At 33.6% G+C, this 15398-nt stretch overlaps 2 protein-coding genes across 25 annotated transcripts; both read right to left on the minus strand.

The window, feature by feature from the left end:
* Nucleotides 1-1037: 1037 nt before the first annotated feature.
* On the minus strand, nucleotides 1038-9803 carry LOC9313071. 24 transcript variants are annotated; one of them, XR_002331871.1, is made up of 23 exons: nucleotides 9697-9799; nucleotides 8222-9304; nucleotides 7944-8031; nucleotides 7670-7777; nucleotides 7465-7575; nucleotides 7071-7148; nucleotides 6891-6992; nucleotides 6737-6794; nucleotides 6554-6622; nucleotides 6377-6457; nucleotides 6152-6292; nucleotides 6015-6068; nucleotides 5829-5927; nucleotides 4243-4331; nucleotides 3967-4074; nucleotides 3739-3876; nucleotides 3021-3422; nucleotides 2897-2916; nucleotides 2671-2766; nucleotides 2461-2555; nucleotides 2323-2376; nucleotides 2137-2235; nucleotides 1038-1801 (listed from the first exon to the last, which is right to left on the minus strand). XR_002331871.1 is itself a non-coding variant. In XM_021025538.1 (9 exons), the coding sequence occupies exons 5-9, from the start codon at nucleotides 7507-7509 to the stop codon at nucleotides 6365-6367; spliced, it is 333 nt and encodes a 110-aa protein (XP_020881197.1). In that variant the 5' UTR covers nucleotides 7510-7575; nucleotides 7670-7777; nucleotides 7944-8031; nucleotides 8222-9304; nucleotides 9697-9803; the 3' UTR covers nucleotides 6299-6364. The 24 variants fall into 24 exon arrangements, 1 of the variants encoding a protein (XP_020881197.1); XR_002331873.1 differs by having other exon boundaries at nucleotides 1043-2235; nucleotides 8222-9078; nucleotides 9188-9304; XR_002331874.1 differs by having other exon boundaries at nucleotides 1043-2235; nucleotides 3021-3268; nucleotides 3367-3422.
* Nucleotides 9804-11354: 1551 nt separating this feature from the next.
* Nucleotides 11355-12488, minus strand: LOC9313072. Its single transcript, XM_021025537.1, has 3 exons — nucleotides 11937-12488; nucleotides 11807-11856; nucleotides 11355-11599 (listed from the first exon to the last, which is right to left on the minus strand). Exons 1-3 carry the CDS (start codon nucleotides 12229-12231, stop codon nucleotides 11483-11485), a joined length of 462 nt encoding a protein of 153 aa, XP_020881196.1. The 5' UTR covers nucleotides 12232-12488; the 3' UTR covers nucleotides 11355-11482.
* Between the last annotated feature and the right edge of the window lie 2910 nt (nucleotides 12489-15398).

Here is a 15398-nt window from a genome sequence, read left to right on the forward strand (position 1 = left end):
AGAGAAATTTCTAAATTAATCAACTAGGATATAACCCAACTTTATAACTTTATGTTGGGATATAACCCAAATTTATGGGGCAATTTTGTAAATACCAAAAGTTATGGGGCAATTTTGTAAATACCGAAAGTTATGGGGCAGATTGTAAATACCGAAAAGTTATGGGCAGATTCATAAATAACGAAAGTGATGGGGCATTCTCAAAAACACCGAAAGTTGTGGGGCAGTTTCGAAAATATAGAAAGTTAGGGGGAAATTTACTAATATCAAAAGTTGTGGGGCAATTTTGTAAATACCGAAAGTTATGGGCAGCTTTGTAAATACCGAAAGTTATGGACCAGATTCATAAATAACGATATTGATGGGGAAATTTCGCAAATACCGATAGTTATGGGGCAGTTTCGAAAATATAGAAAGTTATGGGGCAATTTCGTAGATACCGAAAGTTATGGGGTGGTTTTGTAAATACAAAAAGTTGTGGGGCAGTTTCGAAATATCAAAAGTTATGGGGCAATTGGTAAATATCAAAAGTTATGGGGCAATTTTGTAAATTCCAAAATTTTGTAAATTCCAAAAGTTATGGGGCAGATTCATAAATAAATTAAAGTGATGGGGCATTTTCGCAAATACCGATAGTTGTGGGGCATTTTCGAAATATAGAAAGTTATGGGGCAATTTCGTAGATACTGAAAGTTATGGAGCAGTTTTGTAAATACAGAAAGTTGTGGGGCAGGTTCGAAAATATAGAAAGTTATGGGGCAATTTTGTCAAATACCGAAAGTTGTGGGGCAGTTTCGAAAATACAGAAAGTTATGTGGCAGTTTTGTAAATACAGAAAGTTGTGGGGCAGTTTCGAAAATACAGAAAGTTGTGGGCAGTTTTGTAAATACAGAAAGTTGTTGGGCAGTTTCGAAAATATAGAAAGTTATGGGGCAATTTACTAAATATCAAAAGTTATGGTGCAATTTTGTAAATACCGAAAGTTACAACTTTAAAACGGCAGTGTCTATTTCTATTTCTAGTAGTATTTAAATCAATTATATCATAAATCTTATTTATTTCATATAAAACAAATAATCATTCTTACATAATATCATCGAGTCGAGAAATTCATACATCACATTACAAATTTATTATCCTGCATAATCTCTCAAGTCTCTACTGCTGAAAATATTCAAGTAATCATAAAAAAATATTTATAACAATGATTATAACAATGCTAATCGCAATAAATATTTTAAGATTAGATGAAATTTAAAAATCATGTTGGACAGTAGTAGGTCAGTAAGTGTGTGAATAAGTTAACAATAAATTAACAAGAACAAAACATGTAATAAATACTTCAATCCATGTTAGACACGCACAATCAAATCAAGTAAGCAGTAAAGAAATAAGCAAGTTAAACGAGTATATACAAGTTCAACATCAGAGAAGCAAAGACGCGAGAAATGAACTAAACAGAGAGATCGACGAAGCAGAGAAGCAAGCAATGCACTAAACAGGGAAATCAAAAAAGCAAAGAACAAGCAATTCATAGAAGAAAGTAAGGAATTAATTAAACAAGTCAAGCATGTAAAGTGTAAACAAGCAATCAAAACCGGGTGCTTGTCTCCTGGTGGTATAGGAACCTCGGCTGAGGCACCCGCCACCCGGCTTCGAGTCCCGGCCACTGCGCAATTTACCTACGGGGCGCAGCGTCCCAGACCACCAGATCCAAGGGGCCCTTAAGTGGAGGCTTAAAAATCCAAGGAACGCGGGCTTAGGCCCAGTGGGCTAGTCGGATCACAGTGTGGTCTGGACACTGGATTATCAAAAACAAGCAATCAAGGAAAGAAGAAAGTAACGAAGTAAGTAAAAGAAGGAAAGAACAAACAAGTTAACAAATAATCACATATGCAAAGAAGCAATGAACAAAGAAAAATATTCAAAGAAGCAAATCTGCATGAATATGCATGCGTGTATGCAAGAATATGTATGCGTGTATGCATGAATATGTATGCGTGTATGCATGAATATGTATGCCGTATGCGCGTATGAATGAATGAATGCAATATGTCCAGAGATTCAACAGATTGACCGAGATCACCACTATCGAAGGTATTGAAGGAGGATATTGTTAAAGTATTTGACACTCACTTCATTTCCCTCAATAGCGTAATCCGGTCGTAGTATCCATGTGAAACTTTTTCGTTTACGACTTAGCTACATTGGCTTTGAAATCTGAATCACCTGATACTGCATAACAACAAAAGGGACGATAAATTCAAACTACTACAGAAAAATGGAAGACTTAAAGAAATGAAAAAGAGATTAAAGACATACCTGGAAGAAGAATTAAACATAAGAAACTAGATGTTGTCCGCCAAACATTTTGATCTGCGAAATATGAGAATATATTATGTGCTTCTAATTCGTGAACACATCAAAGACATAGGTTTTAGTCTTATTCTATTGAATTACCTTTCCACAAATTGATTTCATGCTCCAACTCTTGACTTTTCTCCTTTACTTCAGCTGTCTTGTTTTGAGATCTACACATAGTGGGGATCTTTACACTACAAGTTCCAAAAGTAGCATCAACTTTGATTAATCAAAAGATACCTGATCAGTTTTGAGCGTTTTAAGTAGAGCATATACTTTTCACATGACCAATATAAATAACATAATTACCGTTCACAATCGTACCCAATATACCAGCTTTATGCAATTCATTTGGATTTTATGTACATCTTCAGTTACACGAACATCTCTCTTAAGAGCGTAAACCTATATACCAAAAATCAGAATCGTAAAGATTGGTAACTAATTATCTAAATAAGAAAACTGAAAGAATGTTATAACAAAAATGGAAATTTTGCACACGTTCATTTTCAAGAATTTTCAGAAATGATCTTACCATCACCACCACCACCAAAGCTTGGACACACAAAAAGGAGATCATTATAAATTTAACTTGGATATAGAAATTTCACTTGTTAACATAAAAAAGGATGTGACAAAGTACACAAAAAAATAATTACCAGATGCATATGTGGCTAGATCCTCTGAGATGACCCACTATCATCACCAAAGTTTGGACATATGAACACCAAATATGAGAAAGAACAATAACTTTAGTTTCGATATGCAAATGACGTTGTGACAAAGTCTCGAAGACATTATTTATGATATAGATACAAAAAGGATATATAGGTGACCAGATTCTTCTAGATGACTTGTAACTGTCTTGTAGCATGTCGAAATTTATGTCACCTTTCCCTTTACAGTCCTGAAACAGTTTGAGAAAATACTATGATAGTGTCGCTGATTAATTTGAAGATGTACTCAAGTAATACTTTCGAGCAAAAAGATGTCCTGATTTTATACACTTAGTGTATACTCTCTGCAATGAGTGGTATGTGCAATTTGCGAAGCAAGTATACCTGAGAAGCAAAACGACAATAATATATCAAACTCCATGTGTGTGTGGGTTACAACAAAATAAAATATCACAACTGATAAGTAAAACTAATTTTATCGAACACCAATTCAACTTCCACATATGCTCTAAAACTCAAAAATGTTCATGAAGCCTACTGTGAAATGAGTTGATTGCCGGAATCCAATGGTTGTGCCCTTAACCTAAAATGCATATTCTTTGAGTATTTATTCAACAGAAATAAACTTAGACACCTTTGTCTGATTTTTGTTGATTGCTCTGACTAGATATTTAATTGAGATGTGTTAAGACGGCAGTACCTTTTCTGATTTAGTATAGTCGTAGTGTAAACAAGTTGTCACCATGGATAGACGATCTATTCAGTCTTGTAAAACTTTCTTTCTTAGGAACATCTCACCGATTTAACCTCTGCATTTTTTTGCTCAACTAAATTTCACCTAGAAGATGTTAAACTAATGATTAGTTATGTGAAACAAGACCACTTCATAACAACGTCTTTCTTTCATGGTTAAGTGATGGAGTATTACCTGATGTAGTTGTTTTCTTTGTAAGTGAGTCAACATGTCTTCAAATTTTCTGCCATCGAACTAGCTTTGCTTGAGAATTGTGGAGTGAGCTTGCACGGCAGAGCATTTCTTTAACACATGCAAAAAGCTAAGCAAGTAAGCATACAACTTTCTAGTTCAGAATAGTCCCAAAACATCTCAAAAGAGTTAACAAAAGCAAGGTATATGTTAGAGAGAAACTAGAAGCAAATACATCTGAGGAATAATATTTTCAAAGAGTCTTGATATGGGTCATACATAAGAAAAGAGGAACTGGTTTGGTGCCAGAGAATTTATGAGGCTCTTGGTTCAGAAGTTGGTTGCAAGTAAACGCCAAAATCTCAATCCTGAACAATTAAAACAGAAAAATAAACGATTTAGATGTACACAAGATCATTTTGCATCAATATAACCCATGATACATATCTATGTAATATATAAGCCTTACAATCGATCACCTAATGAAGAAGTACAGAGAAGATAATGATCATAAACCTTGAATCATATATAATTTGGTGAAACCGCTATATAACATACACTGTAAAACGGATGGTCCATGTGGCAATGACATTGATGACGATGAGGACTTTCCCTTAATAATAGATGTTCAAGAGTCTCCATCTGTATATTATTTTCAAGTAGTAACCTAAAACTATCTAATACAATGAGAAATCAATCTAGAGAGTTAGTTATGAGTAAGGAAGTAAGAAAAACTTGAATACGTCACAAAATAACAATTAAGCAAGTAAGAAAAAAAGGAAATACTCAAGGAAGAAAGTAAGCAAAATAAGTAAGGAAACAAGTAAGAAAATATTCAGCAAATCAAGGAATCAAGGAAGCAAGTAATGAAGCACACAACTCAGCAAAGAACAAGTAATCAAGGAAGAGAACAAGAAAAGAAAGCAAGCACACAAGGAACCAAGGAATGAAAGCAAGCACACAAGGAACCAAGGAATGAAAGCAAGCACACAAGGAACCAAGGAATGAAAGCATAGCAACTGAGCAATGAATTACAAAAATAAAAAAAACGGAAGCAAGCAAGAAAGAAAGTGAGGAAGCAAGCAAGCAAATATATTACGAATCTCAAGGAACAAGTAATAAAGCACACAACTCAGCAAGAAACAAAGAAATCAAGGAAGAAAATAAAGCATACAACCAAGGAAAGGAAAGGAAGGAAGCAAATACACGCATGTAACCAAAGAAGAAAGAAAATAAATAAACAGAAAGAAAGTAAGGAAGCAAGCAAGCAAATACATTACGAATCTCAAGGAACAAGTAAAAAAGCACACAACTCAGCAAGAAACAGAGAAATCAAGGAAGAAAATAAAGCAGACAACCAAGGAAAGGAAAGGAAGGAAGCAAATACGCGAGAAATGAACTAAACAGAGAGATCGATGAAGCAGAGAAGCAAGCAATGCACTAAACAGGGAAATCAAAAAAGCAAAGAACAAGCAATTCCTTGAGCAATATTATTCATAGAAAAAAGTAAGGAATTAATTAAACAAGTCAAGCATGTAAAGTGTAAACAAGCAATCAAGGAAAGAAGAAAGTAACGAAGTAAGTAAAAGAACGAAAGAATAAACAAGTTAACAAATAATCACAGATGCAAAGAAGCAATGAACAAAGAAAAATATTCAAAGAAGCAAATCTGCATGAATATGTATGTGTATGGATGAATATGTATGCGTGTATGCATGAATATGTATGCGTGTATGCATGAAATTGTATGCCGTATGCGCGTATGAATGTATGAATGCAATATGTCCAGAGATTCAACAGATTGACCGAGATCACCACTATCGAAGGTATTGAAGGAGGATATTGTTAAAGTATTTGACACTCACTTCATTTCCGTCAATAGCGTAATCCGGTCGTAGTATCCATGTGAAACTTTTTCGTTTACGACTTAGCTACATTGGCTTTGAAATCTGAATCACCTGATACTGCATAACAACAAAAGGGATGATAAATTCAAACTATTACAGAAAAATGGAAGACTTAAAGAAATGAAAAAGAGATTAAAGACATACCTGGAAGAAGAATTATACATAAGAAACTAGAAGTTGTCCGCCAAACATTTTGATCTGCAAATATGAGAATACATTATGTGCTTCTAATTCTCGAACACATCAAAGACATAGGTTTTAGTCTTATTCTATTGAATTACCTTTCCACAAATTGATTTCATGCTCCAACTCTTGACTTTTCTCCTTTACTTCAGCTGTCTTGTTTTGAGATCTACACATAGTGGGGATCTTTACGCTACAAGTTCCAATAGTAGCATCAACTTTGATTAATCGAAAGATACCTGATCAGTTTTGAGCGTTCTAAGTAGAGGATATACTTTTCACATGACCAATATAAATAACATAATTACCGTTCACAATCGTACCCAATATACCAGCTTTATGCAATTCATTTGGATTTTATGTACATCTTCAGTTACACGAACATCTCTCTTAAGAGCGTAAACCTATATACCAAAAATCAGAATCGTAAAGATTGGTAACTAATTATCTAAATAAGAAAACTGAAAGAATGTTATAACAAAAATGGAAATTTTGCACACGTTCATTTTCAAGAATTTTCAGAAATGATCTTACCATCACCACCACCACCAAAGCTTGGACCATAACACCTACAATGATAAAGAACACACAAAAAAGAGATCATTATAAATTTAACTTGGATATAGAAAGTTTACTTGTTAACATAAAAAAAGATGTCACAAAGTACCCAAAAAAATAATTACCAGATGCATATTGGCTAGATCCTCTGAGATGACCCACTATCATCACCACTATGAACACCTAATATGAGAAAGAACAAACATATAGGAAATTACTAATAACTTTAGTTTCGATATGCAAATGATGTTGTGACAAAGTCTTGGAGACATTATTTACGATATAGATACAAAAAGGATATATAGGTGACCAGATCCTTCTAGATGACTTATATCTGTCTTGTAGCATGTCGAAATTGATGTCACCTTTCTCTTTACAGTCCTGAAACAGTTTGAGAAACTGGTTAACAAATACTATGATAGTGTCGCTGATTGATTTGAAGATGTACTCAAGTAATACTTTCGAGCAAGAAGATGTCTACACTTAGTGTATACTCTCTGCATTGAGCGGTATGTGTAATTTGCGAAGCAAGTATACCTGAGAAGCAAAACGACAATAATATATCAAACTCCATGTGTGTGTGGGTTACAACAAAATAAAATATCACAACTGATAAGTAAAACTAATTTTATCGAACACCAATTCAACTTCCACATATGCTCTAAAACTCAAAAATGTTCATGAAGCCTACTGTGAAATGAGTTGACTGCCGGAATCCAATGGTTGTGCCCTTAACCTAAAATGCATATTCTTTGAGTATTTATTCAACAGAAATCAACTTAGACACCTTTGTCTGATTTTGGTTGATTGCTCTGACTGGATATTTAATCGAGATGTGTTAAGACGGTAGTACCTTATCTGATTTAGTATAGTCATAGTGTAAACAAGTTGTCACCATGGATAGACGATCTATTCAGTCTTGTAAAACTTTCATTCTGCAGTTTTTTGCTCAACTAAATTTCACCTAGAAGATGTTGTTAAACTAATGATTAGTTATGTGAAAACAAGACCACTTCATAACAACGTCTTTCTTTCATGGTTAAGTGATGGAGTATTACCTGATGTAGTTGTTTTCTTTGTAAGTGAGTCAACATGTCTTCAAATTTTCTGCCATCGGACTAGCTTTGCTTGAGAATTGTGGAGTGAGCTTGCTCGGCAGAGCATTTCTTTAACACATGCAAAAAGCTAAGCAAGTAAGCATAAATCTTTCTAGTTCAGAATAGTCCCAAAACATCTCAAAAGAGTCCCAAAGCAAGGTATATGTTAGAGAGAAAGTAGAAGCAAACACATCTGAGGAATAATATTTTCAAAGAGTCTTGATATGGGTCATACATAAGAAAAGAGGAACTGGTTGGTGCCAGAGAATTTATGAGGCTCTTGGTTCAGAAGTTGGTTGCAAGTAAACGCCAAAATCTCAATCCTGAACAATTAAAACAGAAAAATAAAAGATTTAGATGTACACAAGATCATTTTGCATCAATATAACCCATGATACATATCTATGTAATATATAAGCCTTACAATCGATCACCTAATGAAGAAGTACAGAGAAGATAATGATCATAAACCTTGATTCATATATAATTTGGTGAAACCGCTATATAACATACACTGTAAAACGGATGGTCCATGTGGCAATGACATTGATGACGATGAGGACTTTCCCTTAATAATAGATGTTCAAGAGTCTCCATCTGTATATTGTTTTCAAGTAGTAACCTAAAACTCTCTAATACAATGAGAAATCAATCTAGAGAGTTAGTTATGAGTATGGAAGTAAGAAAAACTTAAATAAGTCACAAAATAACAATTAAGCAAGTAAGAAAAAAAGGAAATACTCAAGGAAGAAAGTAAGCAAAATAAGTAAGGAAACAAGTAAGAAAATATTCAGCAAATCAAGGAATCAAGGAAGCAAGTAATGAAGCACACAACTCAGCAAAGAACAAGTAATCAAGGAAGAGAACAAGAAAAGAAAGCAAGCACACAAGGAACCAAGGAATGAAAAGCAAGCACACAAGGAACCAAGGAATGAAAGCATAGCAACTGAGCAATGAATTACAAAAATAAAAAAAACGGAAGCAAGCAAGAAAGAAAGTGAGGAAGCAAGCAAGCAAATATATTACGAATCTCAAGGAACAAGTAATAAAGCACACAACTCAGCAAGAAACAGAGAAATCAAGGAAGAAAATAAAGCATACAACCAAGGAAAGGAAAGGAAGGAAGCAAATACACGCATGTAACCAAAGAAGAAAGAAAGTAAGGAAGCTCGCAACTAAGCCATGACTAAAAAAATAAGTAGGCAAGTAAGAAAGTAAGGAAGAAAGAAAGTAAGTACAAAGGAAGTTAGTAACCAAAACAAAAGCAGACAAAGAATGAAAGTAGATAAACAATGAAACATTTAAGTAAGAGTGAATTGTGAAATCAAGTATGCAAAACCTATATACCATTCTCTGGTTTCTGAGATGAGCTGCAAAAGAAAAGAGACACAACATCAATCTGTAGAAACAAACTCAAAAGACCAACAAGAAGAAGAGGATATACCTTGAATAAATAAATAATAAAGACATAAAACTGACTTGTTTTGGTACCAAAGATTCCCAGAAGACACATGAACAAATGATCTTACTTATCGGAGGATGCGTCCATAGAAGCGAGAGCAGCGGAAATTTAGGGTTTTATCCCGAAACATGTTCCTGCATATAAATTCAAGCCGCTATATGAGAATTAGACGAATTTAATCAATACCCAAATTCGCATAACATTAGGGTTTTTCCAAATAGCCATAGATTTTAGAAATCACCATGAATCATCACTTCGTATCTCGCTATGTTTATGTTATGACTGATGACTAAAGAAACGATCAACAAATTACAACTACGATCCCTAATTTATCAATCAATTGTTAATCGGCACTAAAATCTAAAACAAACCTAGATCAAGAGACAAAAAAAAAAAAAAAAAAAGCGATTCAAAATCTTGAAAATAGACTCGACAAAAACGAAATTACAGAGGCAAATCATACAAGAAAACCAAAATAATCTTCCGAAACAAAGAAACCAAAAGAAGATTTGGATTAGAAACATACTGTTCATGAAGCGAGAGAAGAAGAAGACCCAAACGCTCTTCGAAATTCGAACGGCTATTTTTCATTTTCTCCGTTCGACTCTATCTATATGTATAACGACTCAATTTTATTCGGTTAGATATTATTATTATATCTTGATATTGATATCTGAATATTTCAAATTTTTGAAAGTAAAAAGCCCATTCTAAACGAGAAGGCCCATTCTAAAATTAAAAGTCAAGAAGGATGATTGATTGGTGTTGTGCTACGATTTTTTTTTATTTGTTTTATTTAACTTATGTTATAATGTAGAATTCTTTTTTTTTTTGTTACTATTATACAAATGATGTCATACAATTTGTTTCAATTCTTTTCCAAACAGACTTTTATATTTTTTTTGTTTTAAACAGCCTGCACATTTCTTTTTTCTAAAAGTTTTTAATTTTTAATAGACTTGACATGCATTATGTACATATTTAAATCGTATAACAAAAACTTATATTTGACTAGTTCTACAACGCAAAAATTAAGCGTAATAAATTGTGGAATATTCTCAAAATGTCAAAGTGTAAAAAAGATATTAGTAACATTTGAGAACCCACATCAAATGAAAGATAGAGAACACAATCCAAATAAGAAAACATATATACCTTAACTAAAAGAATCCAGTACTACTTGTTTATTTTACATTTTCTTGAACGTTAATGAGAACATTGTTTCAAACGTACAGAACCCTTCAAAACTATATAATTTGCTAGCTGAAAGAGGTTAATAACCTCTCTACAGATCTTCAACGGCAGCATGAAATACAATGACATCAGCATCTTCTACCAGCTGGTATATTTGGAGCTTTATACAACTAAAGAAATACAAATACTACATTGTTTCTATACTAATATTGTCTAGTGTTTAGATTAAGTTTCCTACCGGTAGCATCTTCTACCAGCTGGTATATTTGGAGCTTTATACAACTAAAGAAGCATTGTGGAATCTTCTTACCCTCATGCTTGAAAGTACTCCTAAATTGCAAGTCCTCAAGCTCATCGATGTAAGCAATGTTCATATATATGTCAGCAATATTTCCAGCTTGGTTCCAGGTTTGCTGATCTTATAATAAACATACAATGTGGTTTCCTCCTCACTGGTTTCATGAAGATGTTTTGGAGAACCGATCTTGTAGTGGCTCGTGATGAATGGATTCGGCCAAAGAATGTTCCCGAATGCTTGTTGCTTCATCTCGAAACATTCATGTGGGAAGGCTACATATGGGAACAAGAAGATGGGATTGAAGTGGCGAAATACATCCTCAGTAACACAAATCATTTGAAGACAGCTACCTTCTCCTCAATATTCACCGGTTCTGAAGCGAGGCTTTTGGTGGTCAAGGATTTGATAAGTGTTCTCAAGGATACAAATTCATGTCAAATTCAATTCAAATGGTAGAACATATAATATTTTAGGAGGGGTCTTCGTGCTCACAAGTAACGTTCATTATGCTTTTAGCTAGTTCAGCCGATTTCTATGGATTTATATCTGTTTTAGATGTTAGAGTTTAAATCCACGTACGTTGTCATTTGATGAGTAATTGTAGAAAACACATTTGATGATGATATATTCATAGGGTCTTGAGGTTTGAGTTTTTGATGCAAACGTAGCTTGTTGGCATTTGGATGAGTAAGAATCTAAGAATGGTAAAAATAGAGAAGTAGTCAAATGCTTCTGGCCACTAACACATCATATGAATTTCCCCAAAGTTTCACTCTAAACCTCAATTACTTTAATATGAAGAATTTAAAAACCAATTAAATCAACCGCGATTAGCTGTGGAGGAAGGTACAGTTGGAGGGCTTAGAAGCTTCTTGACATTGTTAAATCTTCTTCTTATTTTCATTCCTACTGCTTCTTGTCTCTTTCCTTTTTGCTCCTTAATCAAGAACATAAACACATTAGTGCGTTAGATATATTTGTGGTTGTAATTATATTTATGGTTACCTATATAGTAAAACTGTTTTATATATATTCAAACGCAAAATGCAAACAGAAACACAAAATGTTGTATGCATATATTTTACCAAACTCAACATTTCAACCACTCAAATTTCGTATTTGCATTTACTAAAACATATGTTACCTTGTTTTCTTCCAATATGTTCTTGCTCCGTTGCAAATCATCAACGAGGTCTACACATATAACAATTGTATTAATAATAATCAAATGTAGTTTAGTTCTTACCCAAAATTAGTAAACAAACAAACTTAACTGTCATCATTAGGATCTCTAGGGAAAACGCAATAAATTCGAAAACTCGGAGATTCAGGTGAAATTTTTAGCTCATCTCCTTTCTGTTCTTCATCTTCTTTCCATTCATTTTCCTCCTCTTTACTCGTCTTTTCGCCACTAGTTTTGGAATCTTTACTATGTGTAGATATCTCAAGAAGCTCTTTATTGGATATGAAACTATCGGCAGTTTCACTATCTTTACCGATAGATTTTTGCCGATATCCTTCTTCTTGTCCTTCTTCATCTGTCTCCGGCCTTGAAACACCACAACCCATGTTGTAGGAAAAGCCGGAGCAAACTCAAAAAGACAAAAAAAAAAAAAAAAAAAAAATGGGACAAGGAAAAAGTAGTTAGAGGAAGATAACGTCCATTGACACTAGAAAAAAGAAAGTCAAATCATTTTTCTTAGATTACCAAACACAACAAAGTAAAGAACCACGAATTTAATGGGAGATTCTTAACCTTTGAATCGTCTCTTAACTAAAATTAGAGAGAACCAAAAAAAATAGTACATTTTTAGCAAAGTTTGTTATTTCTTCCATATCTTTTCACAGCAAAACCATTAATTATCATCATTACAAGATAGAAAAAAGGTTTAGAAAAAACCCTAAACCTTTTACGTTCACACAAAACGTAGATTTTTTTTTTTTGTAGTAGTAAACCGATTCAAGATAATTTAAACAGAGCAATAAATCCTCTGATGATCCTCATATAAACCGGAATGTATGTATGAAGTATGAACCAAATGAGTGGCCGGTTTGTTTAGTTTCAATATATCTTAGATCACAAGAAACTATTTTCTAGTTACAGTAAAACCTCTATAAATTAATAATGTTGGGACCAGAAAATTTTATTAATTTAGAGAGGTATTAATTTATAGATAAATTAATAATTATTAATTTATAGAGTGATTTTTCTAATTTGGTAATTTCTTAAAAATTTCTATCTAAAAATAAATAAAAAAATTTATAAGCAATATCTTTTTAAAACCAATTGTAAGTAGAGAAGCAATTATTAAGTTTAAAAAATAACACAAACTTTTTTGAATAATAGATTCATATTTCATTAAACTTTTTACATATAATATTTTAAATATATATCGTAGTAATTCATATATGAAATATATAAATTTATATCATATATATATTAAGTTAAATATACATATATATATATATATAGTAAGTTTATATAATTATTAATTTATGATATAAGTGGGACCATATGTTTACATGAGATTTTCAAAAAAATTATTATCTTATTAATTTATCGAGTTATGTCATATTTTACACTGGTCCCAACTCGGGACCGGAAGAATTTATTAATTTACAGAGATTATTAATTTATAGAGTATTAATTTATAGAGGTTTTACTGTAGTTTTGTTTTATAGTTCTGATTCAGATTTATGTAAATTAATAAGTTAATCGAAGGTAAATTTTGGACAAATTCCTACTTTTCATTAGATTCGGTTCAAATCTGGTTTTGTAACTAATGTATTTGAATATTTTATCAGAAGAAACAAATTGTAATTGAATATTACCAGCAGGATTATAGATATTTCAGTCTGTAATTTGAGAATACTGTTTTCAATGTAGACGTGTAATTCTTTTTTTCACATTGCGATGTGATATACATTAGACCAACAAAAAACGTTACAGTATTTACATAGGCATTGTTGTCCTCTCGAAATTTAAGTAATATTTCACTGGTTACTAAATTGTTTTTTAAAAACCTTATTAAAATGATGTTTTTGTGTTCGGAAAAACATATTTTTTTCTTGAAACATACTCCCTCTATATCATAAAGAACGAGGTTTTATTTTTGTATCAAAAAGATTTTCTGTAAAAAAATTTCAATTAATGTTAATAAATTGTGAATTTTAAGAATTATTAATTGAGAATTTTAAAATTTGATGAATTACTATTGGTTAATAGTTATGGAAAATGATTTAGTACGAATAAATAGTGTATTTATAACTAAACATTAAATGTTTTTCTTAATTGGTTTGAAAACTCTACAAAATCAAATTTTTTGAATTTTTTTGTTAAAGAAAATCAAACTTTTTGATAAAAGGGAATATTATTTTCTTAAAACCACAAGAACAAATTATGTAGAAGAAAAAAAACCACAGAAGTAACATAGCCAATTAATGCTTAAAGCATATCTATCTAAGGCTTTACCACAACGGGTCATGTTATGCAAAACAAGTGTATCAAACTGATATTTTTTTAATGGCGAGTGCGAGTGAGTTGGCGATTTCGAGTGCCGGAGATCCGGATGCAGCTATGACGGATATCAGTGAGCAGGGTCGTCCTCCGGGAGATCCTCCAGATGTTTCCGGATCATGGGTGCAGAAGGTTACGGGTGTTAGCTTTGGAGGAAGACTGTTGCCGGAGAGATTACTGGATGATGGGTTTGTTACAGAAAGGGTGCACTTGACTTTTCCAGAGGGTGAGGATGGGGAACCAGAGATCACGATTGAGAGAGAAGTGTTGGAAGCCATGAATGGCTTGTGGAAGCAATGTATGATTGTCAAGGTCTTGGGGCGTAATGTTCCTATTGCGGCGTTGAATAGGAAATTACGGGAGATGTGGAACCCTAGAGGATCGATGTCAGTCATGGATCTACCACGACACTTTTTCATGGTTAGATTTGAACTTGAAGAGGAGTATCTAGCGGCTTTAACCGGCGGACCATGGAGAGCATTTGGGAGCCATTTAGTGGTTCAAGCATGGACTCCGGAGTTCGACCCTTTGAGGGATGAGATAGTCACCACGCCGGTCTGGATTCGTTTATCAAATCTCCCAGTGAACTTTTACCATCGATCAATACTAATGGGGATTGCGAGAGGGTTGGGCAAACCCATTAGGGTTGATTCGACTACGTTGAATTTGGAGAGAGCTCGCTTTGCAAGAGTGTGTGTTGAGGTGAACCTCACTAAACCACTTAAAGGTACGGTAATGGTGAATGGAGATAGGTACTTTGTGGCTTATGAGGGATTATCAAACATTTGTTCGTCGTGCGGGGTGTACGGACATCTAGTGCATAACTGTTCTAAGTTGGTGGTTGAAAAGGCTAATAAGGTAGTGCCGACCACAAGTGTAGCGTCAGCTGGCGGTGCGGAGGTTGTCAGCGGGCCACAACCGGAAAATGATGGATTTACGGTGGTGCGTAAGGCAGGAAGGCGGCCGGCGAAACCGGCTGCTAGGGTTGTGGTCACGGCCCGGGAATCAGAGTCAGATTTGGGAAGAAATCTTCAGGAAATTTCGGAGAATATTATGGTATCTAACAGATTTGGTGGTTTGGAGGAAGATTTGGTAAGTATGGAGATGCGGGAAGTTACCATATTGGCCGGAGGTGATAAGGAAAATATCAATCAAGATCAAGAGAATATTTCGAAGACAGGGAAGAGTGTTGAGCAAGGAAGGAAAGGCACGGAGGCCT

Source organism: Arabidopsis lyrata, assembly GCF_000004255.2.
Source record: "Arabidopsis lyrata subsp. lyrata unplaced genomic scaffold ARALYscaffold_5, whole genome shotgun sequence".
Lineage (NCBI taxonomy): Eukaryota > Viridiplantae > Streptophyta > Magnoliopsida > Brassicales > Brassicaceae > Arabidopsis > Arabidopsis lyrata.